This window comes from Mobula hypostoma, chromosome 9 (genome assembly GCF_963921235.1).
Source record: "Mobula hypostoma chromosome 9, sMobHyp1.1, whole genome shotgun sequence".
Lineage (NCBI taxonomy): Eukaryota > Metazoa > Chordata > Chondrichthyes > Myliobatiformes > Myliobatidae > Mobula > Mobula hypostoma.
Window position 1 is genome coordinate 31,329,775 of NC_086105.1, and position 20,386 is coordinate 31,350,160.

A 20,386-nucleotide genomic window follows, 5' to 3' on the forward strand; every position below is an offset into this window, starting at 1 on the left:
TCTTCGAATAGGTTACAATTTCACACTTTCACAAATCATATCAGATAGATACCGGAATTGCTAGCAGATTGCACAGCAAAAGACTAATTATCAATACTAGAGAAAATGCTACAAAAGACTAATTAGCAATACTAGAGAAAATGCTATTGGTTTATTATTGTCACGCAGTTAAAAACTTATGTTGCACACTGTTCATACAGATCAAAATCATCACACAGTGATCGAGGTAAAACAATAACAATGTAGCATGAAGTCTAAAGGCTACAAACTTACTGAAATAAACGCCGTAATAACGTGCCGTTATTTTATGAAACTTAACAGGAAATTTCCAACTTTTTTTCCAAGCAAATCTGCGAAGGAAATTATTAACCCAAAACAAATTCGAAGCAAGCTATAGTTTAAAATGAGAAACGGTCGCTTCTATCCCAGTTTTGTAATTCTTTATGATTATCACCCCAGGTTCATTTTCAACAGGTTTATAAATGATTCTGCCCTAAAACGGTAATTTGCGGGTACAATTTATTATTACCACCATTCATAGACAAAAACATTCCCGACTCTGCAAGATCTGTTCATCTACAGTCGCTTTCCCCTTCTCTCCCTTTCAATTTTCGTTTTTTTTTACTTTTTCTATCCTTTCTTGCGCATTTCTTATGATTTTTTTTAGCCTTTGTTATATATGGAAATATGCTGGTCGTGACGTACGTTGCGGGCTCTCTCTCTCTCTGAAAAAACATCCCCAGCTAGCGAGCCGCAGAGGAGCGAAGTGCTGGCGAGGAGGATTGGGAAAGGGCAGCACTACCCGGCACTCACCGCAAGCCAGAAGGAAAGCAAATGCAGCAGCAATGTCCGAGCTCAAGAAAAACGAAATGGAAATCAGGGATAAGGCTATCCTGCACCAGAAGAGGCGTCTGAAGCAGGCTACACAGTTCATCCATAAAGATTCTGCGGACTTGCTTCCTTTGGACGGACTGAAAAGGATGGGAACATCAAAAGACCTGGTAAGTCGTCTTCCAGATGACGGCGTGTACGTGGGCAGCGGAGCCTGCCTGGAATATGTTCTCCCGAGCCGACCTGCGGCTCGCATTTACTGATGCCCTCCGCTGTATAGTCGCGTTTATAAGCGGGGATGCGAAGAAGCAGATCGATAGAGACTCGTCCTAGTTCACTTACTTACAAGTTGCTATAAATGTATCCTTTTATTTTCCGTATTTAGCACGTTCTATACATTTTGCATATCATATAGAGTTAGTACGTGATGTGTGTGCGTATAGGATTGTATTTAAGGACAGTTTGCGGCTTTACAGTTATTAAACAGACTCTGACTTTGTGGCATTACAGCGAGTGCAGAACATATCACAGCGGAGAGGGGGTGCGGGTAGGAAGTGATGAGAAATTAAGATAGAATGCGGGATGACAGAGAAAGACACATTCGCTGGAAGAAACTCGGAAGAGGGCGAGATAATTCTATAGAACAAGAGACAAATGTGTGCGAAGCACGTACAGATGGCACTTGGCGCACAACTCGCCAGTTGGTGTTCATTCCCCGTTACCATCACCAACCGTTTTCCCTTTCAGCAAGTCTTCTGTTCTTGGTCAGATATTACTGATCTTTCTCCGAATCATTACAATTTGCTGCACGGATTTCACTGCCGATTTGGAGAGAAAACACTTGAGCAAAGTATAGAGTTAGAACATAAAGTGAATGAGGTTTGGATGTAGGGAGGAATGGGCAAGAGAGAAGAAATAAACGTGGGGAAAAGAGGAGAATTTGTCAGAAAAAGAAAAAAAATGGCCAATGCCTGAAGCTGAGCGTGGAGACAGAGGGAAAAGTCTTAATTTTAATTTTAATCCAGTTTCTTTAATCCAAACTTGGTGAGTTAGGATGTATGCCACAAACCAGATACATTCTCACCTGCTGTTTTAACTGATATGATTCCAGGCAATTAAATGGGTAATTAAAGTGCGGAAATACAGTCCTGTAGTGCCTCGCTAACTCCCAGAATGAGGAGCACCACATACTGTACCCTGAAACCTGCCATTCCCCGATGACCGGCATCCGTTTAGAGGTTCGGATGTATTCTGGCGCTTGTCAAGCCTGGAGGGTCGGGGTTGTTCCACAAGATTTGTTTCAAACATCTCGCACCATCTCTTCTGTGAGTAAAATGGTGGCTGAAGTGTGGCACCTGATCGCGTAACGTTACCACAAGGAGATAAATTTAAAGTTGAGAAACTAGTGCTTTGGTTGATGGCCCACTGTCAATATTTTCCATTTTTTAATGATTTATGGTGCCCATACAACATTTTGCCACAAATTAGCCTCGGATTAGTCACTTTTTCCTTTCATTACCTGATCTTGCCCGTGCATATTATTGTCATGCTGCATAGGTGTTATTGCAACATCCTGTTTTTATAATTCCAGAATGAAACAATGAGAATTTTCTTGCAGATACAAGAATGCATGTTGAGAGGCTGAGGTTTTGATGGGAAGCCCGACTGATCAGAGATTTAAACCTCATTCATGGTGCTTTGAATTTTCTGTTACTGATAATAAACACCAATAACTGTAAAATCAGAGGAGGCAAGATGAGAGAGACAAATATAGAGGTCCTTTTGAAGCATTTACTCTAGGGTTTCTTTATCTCCTTTCTCAATCCAGCTAAAAGCCACAACTCACAAGATTGAAGGATCTACCCTTAGACTCTCTTTGTCTTTCCATCTCTATTATACAACCTGTATTGTAAGAAGGGCTTGCCTATCACCTTGCCTCACCTCATCCACCTATGGCTTGCTAGCTCTTGCTCCGTCCTCCCCAACCCACCCCCATCTTTTTATATACTGGCTATCTCTCCTTGTGGATTAGCCGTGGAGGGTGCCCCTGTTAAATGGTACTTCATGTGGAAATTAGGGTGAAATTAGATGACGTTAAGATGTGAAATGGTTTCGGAAGATTCATTCATTCAGAGTGAACACATATATCTTTCACGTTGCACCACACTTCTGTAACAGCCAATCATGAAAATCCAATTCAATGAAGTAATATCTTGATGTCTTACTACTGGCAGCCAGGAGGTCAATACTACGCCTGATTTTCAGGAATCTCATCTTTTGGTTCACCATTTGCCTCATTCAATGGGTGCTCATTTAGGGTTTAAATGTCCAAAATTTCAGGTAGGTTGCAGGTCTTCATTACAGACTGAAGAGCACATCCCCAGTGTTTTGTTGGCATCCTAAGTTCATATCAAAGATATTTAAATAAAGAATAAACTACTCAGTTTCAGGCAACTGAGACATTTTCTTTTTCTTTCTCCTTTATTTATTGACTGATAAGGCATCCTGCTGCCTGGATTCAGAGGAGTGGGCTGTACTGTTTGGTGTCATATTTCAGAACTATCATGAACAGGGTCCAAGACAATGAATGGCAATTGGTAACTTTTTAACTTTTTCCCTGCATTGTACCCAGTGCTCACCTATGTTCCAGGTTTGATTGGTTTTCCAGGATGCTATCCCAGACAATTCCTGATAATATGAATTCTCAAGGCACTTTACCATTTCAGTCCACAATTCCAGATCAATGTGTGTTTCAAGCATGTGCCCTGAAACATAATCTGTCTGCCACCATCTAAAGCGATACTAATTATTCATACCTGTTCCACACCCTCCCTCATTGACCCTCAGTGCAAGAGCTTAAATATACTGCTGCACAATATTTTTATTTCCAGATATCGCATCTGCTAAGTAACTCTGCCATTGATTGAATCATTCCATCTTATTTCTGCTATGCTGGTAAGGTCTAATCTATCATTCCATACAAAACAAAACTTTATTTATCAAACCTATTTTAAAACAAGTTCAGCTTGAATTGCTTTTATGTTTTTTATTTGTTCTAACATATTACTTATCTCTCCCATTTATTTTTCAGTAAAATTTTCTTGAGTCTGTATGGGTGCAGTCACCAGGTATTTAATGTAAACGTCACCCCACACACTCTCCTTCCCGCTTGCCCCACACACCACACACATGTTACCCCACACACTCTCCATCCCACGCTCAACACACACATTACCCCACACACTCTCCATCGCACTTGCCCCACACACCACACACACGTTACCCCACACACTCTCCATCCCACGCCCAACACACACATTACCCCACACACTCTCCATCTCACTTGCCCCACACACCACACACATGTTACCCCACACACTCTCCATCTCACTTGCCCCACACACACGTTACCCCACACACTCTCCATCTCACTTGCCCCACACACCACACACACGTCACCCCACACACTCTCCATCTCACTTGCCCCACACACCACACACACCTTACCCCACACACTCTCCTTCCTGCTTGCCCCACGCACACATTACCCCACACACTCTCCATCCCGCTTGCCATAACCACACACACGTTACCCCACACACTCCCCATCCCACTTACCCCCCACACCACACACACGTTACCCCACACACTCTCCATCCCACTTGCCCCACACACCACACACACGTTACCCCACGCACTCCCCATCCCACTTACCCCCCACACCACACACACGTCACCCCACACACTCTCCATCCCACTTGCCCCACACACCACACACACGTTACCCCACACACACACCCCATCCCAAGCCCCACACACCACACACACGTTACCCCACACACTCTCCATCCCGCTTGCCCTACACACCACATACACGTTACCCCACACACTCTCCATCCCGCTTGCCCCACTCACCACACACACGTTACCCCACACACACTCCATCCCGCTTGCCCCACACACCACACACACGTCACCCCACACACTCTCCATCTCACTTGCCCCACACACCACACATACGTTACCCCACACACTCTCCATCCCATGCCCCACACACCACACACGTTACCCCACACACATGTTACCCACACACACATTACCCCACACACTCTTCATCACACGCCCTACACACCACACACACACTACACCCCACACACTCCCCATCCCACTTGCCCCACACACCACACACACGTTACCCCACACACTCTCCATCCCACTTGCCCCACACACTACACACACGTTACCCCACACACTCTCCATCCCACGCCCCACACACCACACACACATTACCCCACAGACTCTCCATCCTGCTTGCCATAACAACACACACGTTACCCCACACATTCTCCATCCCACTTGCCCCACACACCACACACACGTTACCCCACACACTCACCATCCCACTTGCCCACACACCACACACACGTCACCCCACACATTCTTCATCCCACTTGCCCCACACACACGTCACCCCACACACTCTCCATCCCACTTGCCCCACTCACCACACACATGTTACCCCACACACTCTCCATCCTCCTTGCCGGACGCCCCACACACATGTCACCCCACACACTCTCCATCCCCCTTGCCCCACGCCCCACACACACGTCACCCCACACACTCTCCATCCCACGCCCCACACACCACACACACATTACCCCACAGACTCTCCATCCCACTTGCTTGCCACACACCACACACACGTTACCCCACACACTCTCCATCCCACTTGCCCCACACACCACACACACGTTACCCCACACACTCACCATCCCACTTGCCCACACACCACACACACGTCACCCCACACATTCTTCATCCCACTTGCCCCACACACACGTCACCCCACACACTCTCCATCCCACTTGCCCCACACACCACACACACGTTACCCCACACACTCTCCATCCCACTTGCCCCACACACCACACACACATTACCCCACAGACTCTCCATCCCACTTGCCCCACACACCACACACACATTACCCCACAGACTCTCCATCCTGCTTGCCATAACCACACACACGTCACCCCACACACTCTCCATCCCGCATGCCCCACACACCACACACACGTTACCCCACACACTCCCCATCCCACTTGCCCCACACACCACACACACATTACCCCACAGACTCTCCATCCCACTTGCCCCACACACCACACACACATTACCCCACAGACTCTCCATCCTGCTTGCCATAACCACACACACGTCACCCCACACATTCTTCATCCCACTTGCCCCACACACCACACACACATACCCCACACACTCCCCATCCTGCTTGCCATAGCCACACACACTCCCCATCCTACCCCACACACCACACACACGTCACCCCACACACTCTCAATCCCATGCCCCACACACCACACACACGTCACCCCACACACTCTCCATCCCATGCCCCACACACCACACACACATTACCCCACACACTCTCCATCCCACTTGCCCCACACACCACACACATGTCACCCCACACACTCTCCATCCCATGCCCCACACACACGTTACCCCACACACTCTCCATCGCACTTGCCCCACACACCACACACATGTCACCCCACACACTCCCCATCCCACTTGCCCCACACACCACACACACATACCCCACACACTCCCCATCCTGCTTGCCATAGCCGCACACTCGTTACCCCACACACTCCCCATCCCACGCCCCACACACCACACACTCGTTACCCCACACACTCCCCATCCCACTTGCCCCACTCACCACACACACGTTACCCCACACACTCTCCATCCCACTTGCCCCACACACCACACATACGTTACCCCACACACTCTCCATCCCACGCCCCACACACGACACACGTTACCCCACACACACGTTACCCCACACACACATTACCCCACACACTCTCCATCACACGCCCCACACACCACACACACGTTACCCCACACACTCCCCATCCCACTTGCCCCACACACCACACACACGTTACCCCACACACTATCCATCCCACACACCACACACACATTACCCCACACACTCTCCATCCCGCTTGCCATAACCACACACACGTCACCCCACACACTCCCCATCCCACTTGCCCCACACACCACACACACGTTACCCCACACACACACCCCATCCCAAGCCCCACACACCACACACACATACCCCACACACTCCCCATCCTGCTTGCCATAGCCGCACACACGTTACCCCACACACTCTCCATCCCACTTGCCCCACACACGACACACGTTACCCCACACACACATTACCCCACACACTCTCCATCCTCCTTGCCGGACGCCCCACACACACGTCACCCCACACACTCTCCATCCCGCATGCCCCACACACCACACACACATTACCCCACAGACTCTCCATCCCACTTGCCCCACACACCACACACACATTACCCCACAGACTCTCCATCCTGCTTGCCATAACCACACACACGTCACCCCACACATTCTCCATCCCACTTGCCCCACACACCGCACACACGTCACCCCACACATTCTTCATCCCACTTGCCCCACACCACACACACGTCACCCCACACATTCCCCATTCCACTTGCCCCACACACCACACACACATACCCCACACACTCCCCATCCTGCTTGCCATAGCCACACACACGTTACCCCACACACTCCCCATCCTACCCCACACACCACACACACGTCACCCCACACACTCTCCATCCCATGCCCCACACACACGTTACCCCACACACTCTCCATCGCACTTGCCCCACACACCACACACATGTCACCCCACACACTCCCCATCCCACTTGCCCCACACACCACACACACATACCCCACACACTCCCCATCCTGCTTGCCATAGCCGCACACACGTTACCCCACACACTCTCCATCCCACTTGCCCCACACACCACACATACGTTACCCCACACACTCTCCATCCCACGCCCCACACACGACACACGTTACCCCACACACACGTTACCCCACACACACATTACCCCACACACTCTCCATCACACGCCCCACACACCACACACACGTTACCCCACACACTCCCCATCCCACGCCCCACACACGACACACGTTACCCCACACACACGTTACCCCACACACACATTACCCCACACACTCCCCATCCCACTTGCCCCACACACCACACACACGTTACCCCACACACTCACCATCCCACTTGCCCACACACCACACACACGTCACCCCACACATTCTTCATCCCACTTGCCCCACACACACGTCACCCCACACACTCTCCATCCCACTTGCCCCACTCACCACACACATGTTACCCCACACACTCTCCATCCTCCTTGCCGGACGCCCCACACACACATTACCCCACAGACTCTCCATCCTGCTTGCCATAACCACACACACGTCACCCCACACATTCTTCATCCCACTTGCCCCACACCACACACACGTCACCCCACACATTCCCCATTCCACTTGCCCCACACACCGTCACCCCACACACTCTCCATCCCCCTTGCCCCACGCCCCACACACACGTCACCCCACACACTCTCCATCCCGCATGCCCCACACACCACACACACGTTACCCCACACACTCCCCATCCCACTTGCCCCACACACCACACACACATTACCCCACAGACTCTCCATCCTGCTTGCCATAACCACACACACGTCACCCCACACATTCTCCATCCCACTTGCCCCACACACCGCACACACGTCACCCCACACATTCTTCATCCCACTTGCCCCACACACCACACACACATACCCCACACACTCCCCATCCTGCTTGCCATAGCCACACACACTCCCCATCCTACCCCACACACCACACACACGTCACCCCACACACTCTCAATCCCATGCCCCACACACCACACACACGTTACCCCACACACTCTCCATCCCATGCCCCACACACCACACACACATTACCCCACACACTCTCCATCCCACTTGCCCCACACACCACACACACGTCACCCCACACACTCTCCATCCCATGCCCCACACACACGTTACCCCACACACTCTCCATCGCACTTGCCCCACACACCACACACATGTCACCCCACACACTCCCCATCCCACTTGCCCCACACACCACACACACATACCCCACACACTCCCCATCCTGCTTGCCATAGCCGCACACTCGTTACCCCACACACTCCCCATCCCACGCCCCACACACCACACACTCGTTACCCCACACACTCCCCATCCCACTTGCCCCACTCACCACACACACGTTACCCCACACACTCTCCATCCCACTTGCCCCACACACCACACATACGTTACCCCACACACTCTCCATCCCACGCCCCACACACGACACACGTTACCCCACACACACGTTACCCCACACACACATTACCCCACACACTCTCCATCACACGCCCCACACACCACACACACGTTACCCCACACACTCCCCATCCCACTAGCCCCACACACCACACACACGTTACCCCACACACTATCCATCCCACACACCACACACACATTACCCCACACACTCTCCATCCCGCTTGCCATAACCACACACACGTCACCCCACACACTCCCCATCCCACTTGCCCCACACACCACACACACGTTACCCCACACACACACCCCATCCCAAGCCCCACACACCACACACACATACCCCACACACTCCCCATCCTGCTTGCCATAGCCGCACACACGTTACCCCACACACTCTCCATCCCACTTGCCCCACACACGACACACGTTACCCCACACACACGTTACCCCACACACACATTACCCCACACACTCTCCATCCTCCTTGCCGGACGCCCCACACACACGTCACCCCACACACTCTCCATCCCGCATGCCCCACACACCACACACACGTTACCCCACACACTCCCCATCCCACTTGCCCCACACACCACACACACATTACCCCACAGACTCTCCATCCCACTTGCCCCACACACCACACACACATTACCCCACAGACTCTCCATCCTGCTTGCCATAACCACACACACGTCACCCCACACATTCTCCATCCCACTTGCCCCACACACCGCACACACGTCACCCCACACATTCTTCATCCCACTTGCCCCACACACCACACACACATACCCCACACACTCCCCATCCTGCTTGCCATAGCCACACACACGTTACCCCACACACTCCCCATCCTACCCCACACACCACACACACGTCACCCCACACACTCTCCATCCCATGCCCCACACACACGTTACCCCACACACTCTCCATCGCACTTGCCCCACACACCACACACATGTCACCCCACACACTCCCCATCCCACTTGCCCCACACACCACACACACATACCCCACACACTCCCCATCCTGCTTGCCATAGCCGCACACATACGTTACCCCACACACTCTCCATCCCACGCCCCACACACGACACACGTTACCCCACACACACGTTACCCCACACATTCTCCATCCCACTTGCCCCACACACCACACACACGTTACCCCACACACTCACCATCCCACTTGCCCACACACCACACACACGTCACCCCACACATTCTTCATCCCACTTGCCCCACACACACGTCACCCCACACACTCTCCATCCCACTTGCCCCACTCACCACACACATGTTACCCCACACACTCTCCATCCTCCTTGCCGGACGCCCCACACACATGTCACCCCACACACTCTCCATCCCCCTTGCCCCACGCCCCACACACACGTCACCCCACACACTCTCCATCCCGCATGCCCCACACACCACACACACGTTACCCCACACACTCCCCATCCCACTTGCCCCACACACCACACACACATTACCCCACAGACTCTCCATCCCACTTGCCCCACACACCACACACACATTACCCCACAGACTCTCCATCCTGCTTGCCATAACCACACACACGTCACCCCACACATTCTCCATCCCACTTGCCCCACACACCGCACACACGTCACCCCACACATTCTTCATCCCACTTGCCCCACACCACACACACGTCACCCCACACATTCCCCATTCCACTTGCCCCACACACCACACACACATACCCCACACACTCCCCATCCTGCTTGCCATAGCCACACACACGTTACCCCACACACTCCCCATCCTACCCCACACACCACACACACGTCACCCCACACACTCTCCATCCCATGCCCCACACACACGTTACCCCACACACTCTCCATCGCACTTGCCCCACACACCACACACATGTCACCCCACACACTCCCCATCCCACTTGCCCCACACACCACACACACATACCCCACACACTCCCCATCCTGCTTGCCATAGCCGCACACATACGTTACCCCACACACTCTCCATCCCACGCCCCACACACGACACACGTTACCCCACACACACGTTACCCCACACACACATTACCCCACACATTCTCCATCCCACTTGCCCCACACACCACACACACGTTACCCCACACACTCACCATCCCACTTGCCCCACACACCACACACACGTTACCCCACACACTATCCATCCCACACACCACACACACCCACACACACGTCACCCCACACACTCTCCATCCCACTTGCCCCACTCACCACACACATGTTACCCCACACACTCTCCATCCTCCTTGCCGGACGCCCCACACACATGTCACCCCACACACTCTCCATCCCCCTTGCCCCACCCCCCACACACACGTCACCCCACACACTCTCCATCCCGCATGCCCCACACACCACACACACGTTACCCCACACACTCCCCATCCCACTTGCCCCACACACCACACACACATTACCCCACAGACTCTCCATCCTGCTTGCCATAACCACACACACGTCACCCCACACATTCTCCATCCCACTTGCCCCACACACCGCACACACGTCACCCCACACATTCTTCATCCCACTTGCCCCACACACCACACACACATACCCCACACACTCCCCATCCTGCTTGCCATAGCCACACACACTCCCCATCCTACCCCACACACCACACACACGTCACCCCACACACTCTCAATCCCATGCCCCACACACCACACACACGTTACCCCACACACTCTCCATCCCATGCCCCACACACCACACACACATTACCCCACACACTCTCCATCCCACTTGCCCCACACACCACACACACGTCACCCCACACACTCTCCATCCCATGCCCCACACACACGTTACCCCACACACTCTCCATCGCACTTGCCCCACACACCACACACATGTCACCCCACACACTCCCCATCCCACTTGCCCCACACACCACACACACATACCCCACACACTCCCCATCCTGCTTGCCATAGCCGCACACTCGTTACCCCACACACTCCCCATCCCACGCCCCACACACCACACACTCGTTACCCCACACACTCCCCATCCCACTTGCCCCACTCACCACACACACGTTACCCCACACACTCTCCATCCCACTTGCCCCACACACCACACATACGTTACCCCACACACTCTCCATCCCACGCCCCACACACGACACACGTTACCCCACACACACGTTACCCCACACACACATTACCCCACACACTCTCCATCACACGCCCCACACACCACACACACGTTACCCCACACACTCCCCATCCCACTTGCCCCACACACCACACACACGTTACCCCACACACTATCCATCCCACACACCACACACACATTACCCCACACACTCTCCATCCCGCTTGCCATAACCACACACACGTCACCCCACACACTCCCCATCCCACTTGCCCCACACACCACACACACGTTACCCCACACACACACCCCATCCCAAGCCCCACACACCACACACACATACCCCACACACTCCCCATCCTGCTTGCCATAGCCGCACACACGTTACCCCACACACTCTCCATCCCACTTGCCCCACACACGACACACGTTACCCCACACACACGTTACCCCACACACACATTACCCCACACACTCTCCATCCTCCTTGCCGGACGCCCCACACACACGTCACCCCACACACTCTCCATCCCGCATGCCCCACACACCACACACACGTTACCCCACACACTCCCCATCCCACTTGCCCCACACACCACACACACATTACCCCACAGACTCTCCATCCCACTTGCCCCACACACCACACACACATTACCCCACAGACTCTCCATCCTGCTTGCCATAACCACACACACGTCACCCCACACATTCTCCATCCCACTTGCCCCACACACCGCACACACGTCACCCCACACATTCTTCATCCCACTTGCCCCACACACCACACACACATACCCCACACACTCCCCATCCTGCTTGCCATAGCCACACACACGTTACCCCACACACTCCCCATCCTACCCCACACACCACACACACGTCACCCCACACACTCTCCATCCCATGCCCCACACACACGTTACCCCACACACTCTCCATCGCACTTGCCCCACACACCACACACACGTTACCCCACACACTCCCCATCCCACTTGCCCCACACACCACACACACATACCCCACACACTCCCCATCCTGCTTGCCATAGCCGCACACATACGTTACCCCACACACTCTCCATCCCACGCCCCACACACGACACACGTTACCCCACACACACGTTACCCCACACATTCTCCATCCCACTTGCCCCACACACCACACACACGTTACCCCACACACTCTCCATCCCACTTGCCCACACACCACACACACGTCACCCCACACATTCTTCATCCCACTTGCCCCACACACACGTCACCCCACACACTCTCCATCCCACTTGCCCCACTCACCACACACATGTTACCCCACACACTCTCCATCCTCCTTGCCGGACGCCCCACACACATGTCACCCCACACACTCTCCATCCCCCTTGCCCCACGCCCCACACACACGTCACCCCACACACTCTCCATCCCACTTGCCCCACACACCACACACACGTCACCCCACACACTCCCCATCCCACTTGCCCCACACACCACACACACATTACCCCACAGACTCTCCATCCCACTTGCCCCACACACCACACACACATTACCCCACAGACTCTCCATCCTGCTTGCCATAACCACACACACGTCACCCCACACATTCTCCATCCCACTTGCCCCACACACCGCACACACGTCACCCCACACATTCTTCATCCCACTTGCCCCACACACCACACACACATACCCCACACACTCCCCATCCTGCTTGCCATAGCCACACACACTCCCCATCCTACCCCACACACCACACACACGTCACCCCACACACTCTCAATCCCATGCCCCACACACCACACACACGTTACCCCACACACTCTCCATCCCATGCCCCACACACCACACACACATTACCCCACACACTCTCCATCCCACTTGCCCCACACACCACACACACGTCACCCCACACACTCTCCATCCCCATGCCCCACACACACGTTACCCCACACACTCTCCATCGCACTTGCCCCACACACCACACACATGTCACCCCACACACTCCCCATCCCACTTGCCCCACACACCACACACACATTACCCCACACACTCTCCATCCCACTTGCCCCACACACCACACACACGTTACCCCACACACTCTCCATCCCACGCCCCACACACGACACACGTTACCCCACACACACGTTACCCCACACACACATTACCCCACACACTCTCCATCACACGCCCCACACACCACACACACGTTACCCCACACACTCCCCATCCCACTTGCCCCACACACCACACACACGTTACCCCACACACTATCCATCCCACACACCACACACACATTACCCCACACACTCTCCATCCCGCTTGCCATAACCACACACACGTCACCCCACACACTCCCCATCCCACTTGCCCCACACACCACACACACGTTACCCCACACACACACCCCATCCCAAGCCCCACACACCACACACACATACCCCACACACTCCCCATCCTGCTTGCCATAGCCGCACACACGTTACCCCACACACTCTCCATCCCACTTGCCCCACACACGACACACGTTACCCCACACACACGTTACCCCACACACACATTACCCCACACACTCTCCATCCTCCTTGCCGGACGCCCCACACACACGTCACCCCACACACTCTCCATCCCGCATGCCCCACACACCACACACACGTTACCCCACACACTCCCCATCCCACTTGCCCCACACACCACACACACATTACCCCACACACTCTCCATCCCACTTGCCCCACACACCACACACACATTACCCCACAGACTCTCCATCCCTGCTTGCCATAACCACACATACGTCACCCCACACATTCTCCATCCCACTTGCCCCACACACCGCACACACGTCACCCCACACATTCTTCATCCCACTTGCCCCACACCACACACACGTCACCCCACACATTCCCCATTCCACTTGCCCCACACACCACACACACATACCCCACACACTCCCCATCCTGCTTGCCATAGCCACACACACGTTACCCCAACACTCCCCATCCTACCCCACACACCACACACACGTCACCCCACACACTCTCCATCCCATGCCCCACACACACGTTACCCCACACACTCTCCATCGCACTTGCCCCACACACCACACACATGTCACCCCACACACTCCCCATCCCACTTGCCCCACACACCACACACACATACCCCACACACTCCCCATCCTGCTTGCCATAGCCGCACACACACGTTACCCCACACACTCTCCATCCCACTTGCCCCACACACCACACACACGTTACCCCACACACTCCCCATCCCACTTGCCCCACACACCACACACACGTTACCCCACACACTCTCCATCCCACTTGCCCCACACACCACACACACGTTACCCCACACACTCTCCATCCCACTTGCCCCACACACCACACACACGTTACCCCACACACTCCCCATCCCACTTGCCCCACACACCACACACACGTTACCCCACACACTCTCCATCCCGCTTGCCCTACACACCACATACACGTTACCCCACACACTCTCCATCCCACTTGCCCCACACACCACACACACATTACCCCACACACTCTCCATCCCGCTTGCCCCACTCACCACACGTTACCCCACGCACACTCCATCCCGCTTGCCCCACACACCACACACACGTCACCCCACACACTCTCCATCCCACGCCCCACACACACGTTACTCCACACACTCTCCATCCCACTTGCCCCACACCACACACACGTTACCCCACACACTCTCCATCCCCCTTGCCCCACTCACCACACACACGTCACCCCACACCCTCCCCATCCCACTTGCCCCACACACCACACACACATTACCCCACAGACTCTCCATCCTGCTTGCCATAACCACACACACGTCACCCCACACATTCTCCATCCCACTTGCCCCACACACCACACACACGTCACCCCACACATTCTTCATCCCACTTGCCCCACACCACACACACGTCACCCCACACATTCCCCATTCCACTTGCCCCACACACCACACACACATACCCCACACACTCCCCATCCTGCTTGCCATAGCCACACACACTCCCCATCCTACCCCACACACCACACACACGTCACCCCACACACTCTCAATCCCATGCCCCACACACCACACACACGTCACCCCACACACTCTCCATCCCATGCCCCACACACCACACACACATTACCCCACACACTCTCCATCCCACTTGCCCCACACACCACACACACGTCACCCCACACACTCTCCATCCCATGCCCCACACACACGTTACCCCACACACTCTCCATCGCACTTGCCCCACACACCACACACATGTCACCCCACACACTCCCCATCCCACTTGCCCCACACACCACACACACATACCCCACACACTCCCCATCCTGCTTGCCATAGCCGCACACTCGTTACCCCACACACTCCCCATCCCACGCCCCACACACCACACACTCGTTACCCCACACACTCCCCATCCCACTTGCCCCACTCACCACACACACGTTACCCCACACACTCTCCATCCCACTTGCCCCACACACCACACATACGTTACCCCACACACTCTCCATCCCACGCCCCACACACGACACACGTTACCCCACACACACGTTACCCCACACATACATTACCCCACACACTCTCCATCACACGCCCCACACACCACACACACGTTACCCCACACACTCCCCATCCCACTTGCCCCACACACCACACACACGTTACCCCACAGACTCTCCATCCTGCTTGCCATAACAACACACACGTTACCCCACACATTCTCCATCCCACTTGCCCCACACACCACACACACATTACCCCACACACTCCCCATCCCACTTGCCCCACTCACCACACACATGTTACCCCACACACTCTCCATCCTCCTTGCCGGACGCCCCACACACATGTCACCCCACACACTCTCCATCCCACTTGCCCCACACACCACACACATGTCACCCCACACACTCTCCATCCCCCTTGCCCCACACACCACACATACGTTACCCCACACACTCTCCATCCCGCTTGCCCTACACACCACATACACGTTACCCCACACACTCTCCATCCCACGCCCCACACACGTTACCCCACACACACGTTACCCCACACACTCTTCATCACACGCTCTACACACCACACACTCACGTTACCCCACACACTCCCCATCCCACTTGCCCCACACACCACACACACATTACCCCACAGACTCTCCATCCTGCTTGCCATAACAACACACACGTTACCCCACACACTCCCCATCCCACGCCCCACACACCACACACACATTACCCCACACACTCTCCATCCCACTTGCCCCACACACCACACACACGTTACCCCACACACTCTCCATCCCACTTGCCCCACACACCACACATACGTTACCCCACACACTCTCCATCCCGCTTGCCCTACACACCACATACACGTTACCCCACACACTCTCCATCCCACGCCCCACACACGTTACCCCACACACACGTTACCCACACACACATTACCCCACACACTCTTCATCACACGCTCTACACACCACACACTCACGTTACCCCACACACTCCCCATCCCACTTGCCCCACACACCACACACACATTACCCCACAGACTCTCCATCCTGCTTGCCATAACAACACACACGTTACCCCACACACTCCCCATCCCACGCCCCACACACCACACACACATTACCCCACACATTCTCCATCCCACTTGCCCCACACACCACAAACACGTTACCCCACACATTCTCCATCCCACTTGCCCCACACACCACAAACACGTTACCCCACACACTCTCCATCCCACTTGCCCACACACCACACACACGTCACCCCACACATTCCCCATTCCACTTGCCCCACACACCACACACACATACCCCACACACTCCCCATCCTGCTTGCCATAGCCACACACACGTTACCCCACACACTCCCCATCCCACGCCCCACACACCACACACACATTACCCCACACACTCTCCATCCCACTTGCCCCACACACCACACACACGTTACCCCACACACTCTCCATCCTCCTTGCCCCACACACCACACACACGTTACCCCACACACTCTCCATCCTCCTTGCCCCACACACCACACACACGTTACCCCACACACTCTCCATCCCACTTGCCCCACACACCACACACACGTTACCCCACACACTCTCCATCCCCCTTGCCCCACACACCACACACACGTTACCCCACACACTCCCCATCCCACTTGCCCCACACACCACACACACGTTACCCCACACACTCTCCATCCCCCTTGCCCCACTCACCACACACACGTCACCCCACACACTCTCCATCCCACTTACCCCACACACCACACACACGTCACCCCACACATTCTTCATCCCACATGCCCCACGCCCCACACACACGTCACCCCACACACTCTCCATCCCACTTACCCCACACACCACACACATGTTACCCCACACACTCCCCATCCCACTTGCCCCACACACCACACACACATCACCCCACACATTCCCCATTCCACTTGCCCCACACACCACACACACATACCCCACACACTCCCCATCCTGCTTGCCATAGCCGCACACACGTTACCCCACACACTCCCCATCCCACTTGCCCCACACACCACACACACGTTACCCCACACACTCCCCATCCCACGCCCCACACACCACACACACGTTACCCCACACACTCTCCATCCCACTTGCCCCACTCACCACACACACGTTACCCCACACACTCTCCATCCCACTTGCCCCACACACCACACACACGTTACCCCACACACTCCCCATCCTGCTTGCCATAATCCCATCAGGTTTTATCTCAGGTTCTCCAACACTTCATCCTTCTAAATTCTCCCCATTCCAGACCTGTTTGAGGGACTGTAACCCTGATTTTTCTGACCACAGCGTGGGGTCAAAGCTGTCTTTTATTCTCTGTCACTGCTCATCAGCATGTAACCCGGGCAGTGTTTCAGAAAACACTGGATTTGAGGCTTTTCATTAAGCCTCCTATCTGATAGCATACATTTACCACAAGAGATTAATAATCACTCTCGGGATATATAACCAATTCACAAAGCAGTTCCGGAGTTCTCAATACGCTGAGGAGAATTGTGAGGCATTTTAGGAAAGGACTTTTCAATATATAGACAGTTATATCACAGGTCTCCCATTATGACCAGCTTTTAGGGTGTTGACCAAGTTATTATGAGAGAGCCTTCAGTTCCAAACACCACATTGAGTATCGCACAAAATGTTAGAGGAACTCAGTGGGCCGTGCAGCACCTATGGAGGGAAATCGACAGTCAATGTTTTGGGTTGATCCTCTTCAGCTGGACAGCCTCTGAGGCCAGGGGGAATTTCTGGACCCGAAATACCGGCGGTTCATTTCCCTTCATAGGCGGCGCGGCGCATCGAGTTCCTCCTGTCTCTTTTGTGTTGCTCCAGATTCCAGCATCTGCAGTCTCTTGTGTCTCCATACTGAGAGTGCATTATTACAGCTGGACTTGTCAGATAATCACATCATACATATCAAACGAGGCCCAGCTCAGATTGACTGTGATTTTTCTGTTAGCTGATTAAATAAAATGTAGGATGCTTGTATTAGGACCAGAATTGCTGATGATGTCCTGCAGACTTGGGTAATAGTTTGTCAGAGAGATGGACTTGACCTGCTTGATGATCATTAGGCTGATCCTGGAGGATTCCTGGGTCAGCAGAGGCTCTGGTTTGGGCCAAAATGCTGCATATCCTGAATATGCTAGAAACCTATTTCTACCTGGAATTCTGGTGTTCTGGAGATTGAAAGCCCTGAAAATCAGCCCACAGAAAACTGGTTGATGATAACCTGCCTAACCTTTGGTCTGTCTGTTATCCTCCATGTGACTTTCTCTTTGGTGGCCTTTTTGTCACTAACACAGATGATATTCTCTGTGACTAACGGTCTGAACTGCCACGTGATGCAAATGTTTTGGGTTGAGCCCATAATAATTCATGCTCTATGTTGCTTCCTGAGCTCGAGTTTGAAGTTGGCTGCCACACTGGATTAGGCCATTAGAAACAGAGATCGTTCTCTCCATGTGAATAATACCTGTAGTGCAGCATAT

General features: G+C 54.0%; 1 protein-coding gene across 1 annotated transcript in view; it reads left to right on the plus strand.

Annotated features, from left to right (window-relative positions):
- Positions 1-738: 738 nt before the first annotated feature.
- Positions 739-20,386, plus strand: part of nrip2 (nuclear receptor interacting protein 2) — a 52,996-nt gene continuing 33,348 nt past the window's right edge. Inside the window, exon 1 of the mRNA XM_063057982.1 lies at positions 739-1,001. Within this exon, the coding sequence (XP_062914052.1) occupies positions 846-1,001 (156 nt within the window). The 5' untranslated portion in view covers positions 739-845. The remainder of the gene's footprint in view (positions 1,002-20,386) is intronic.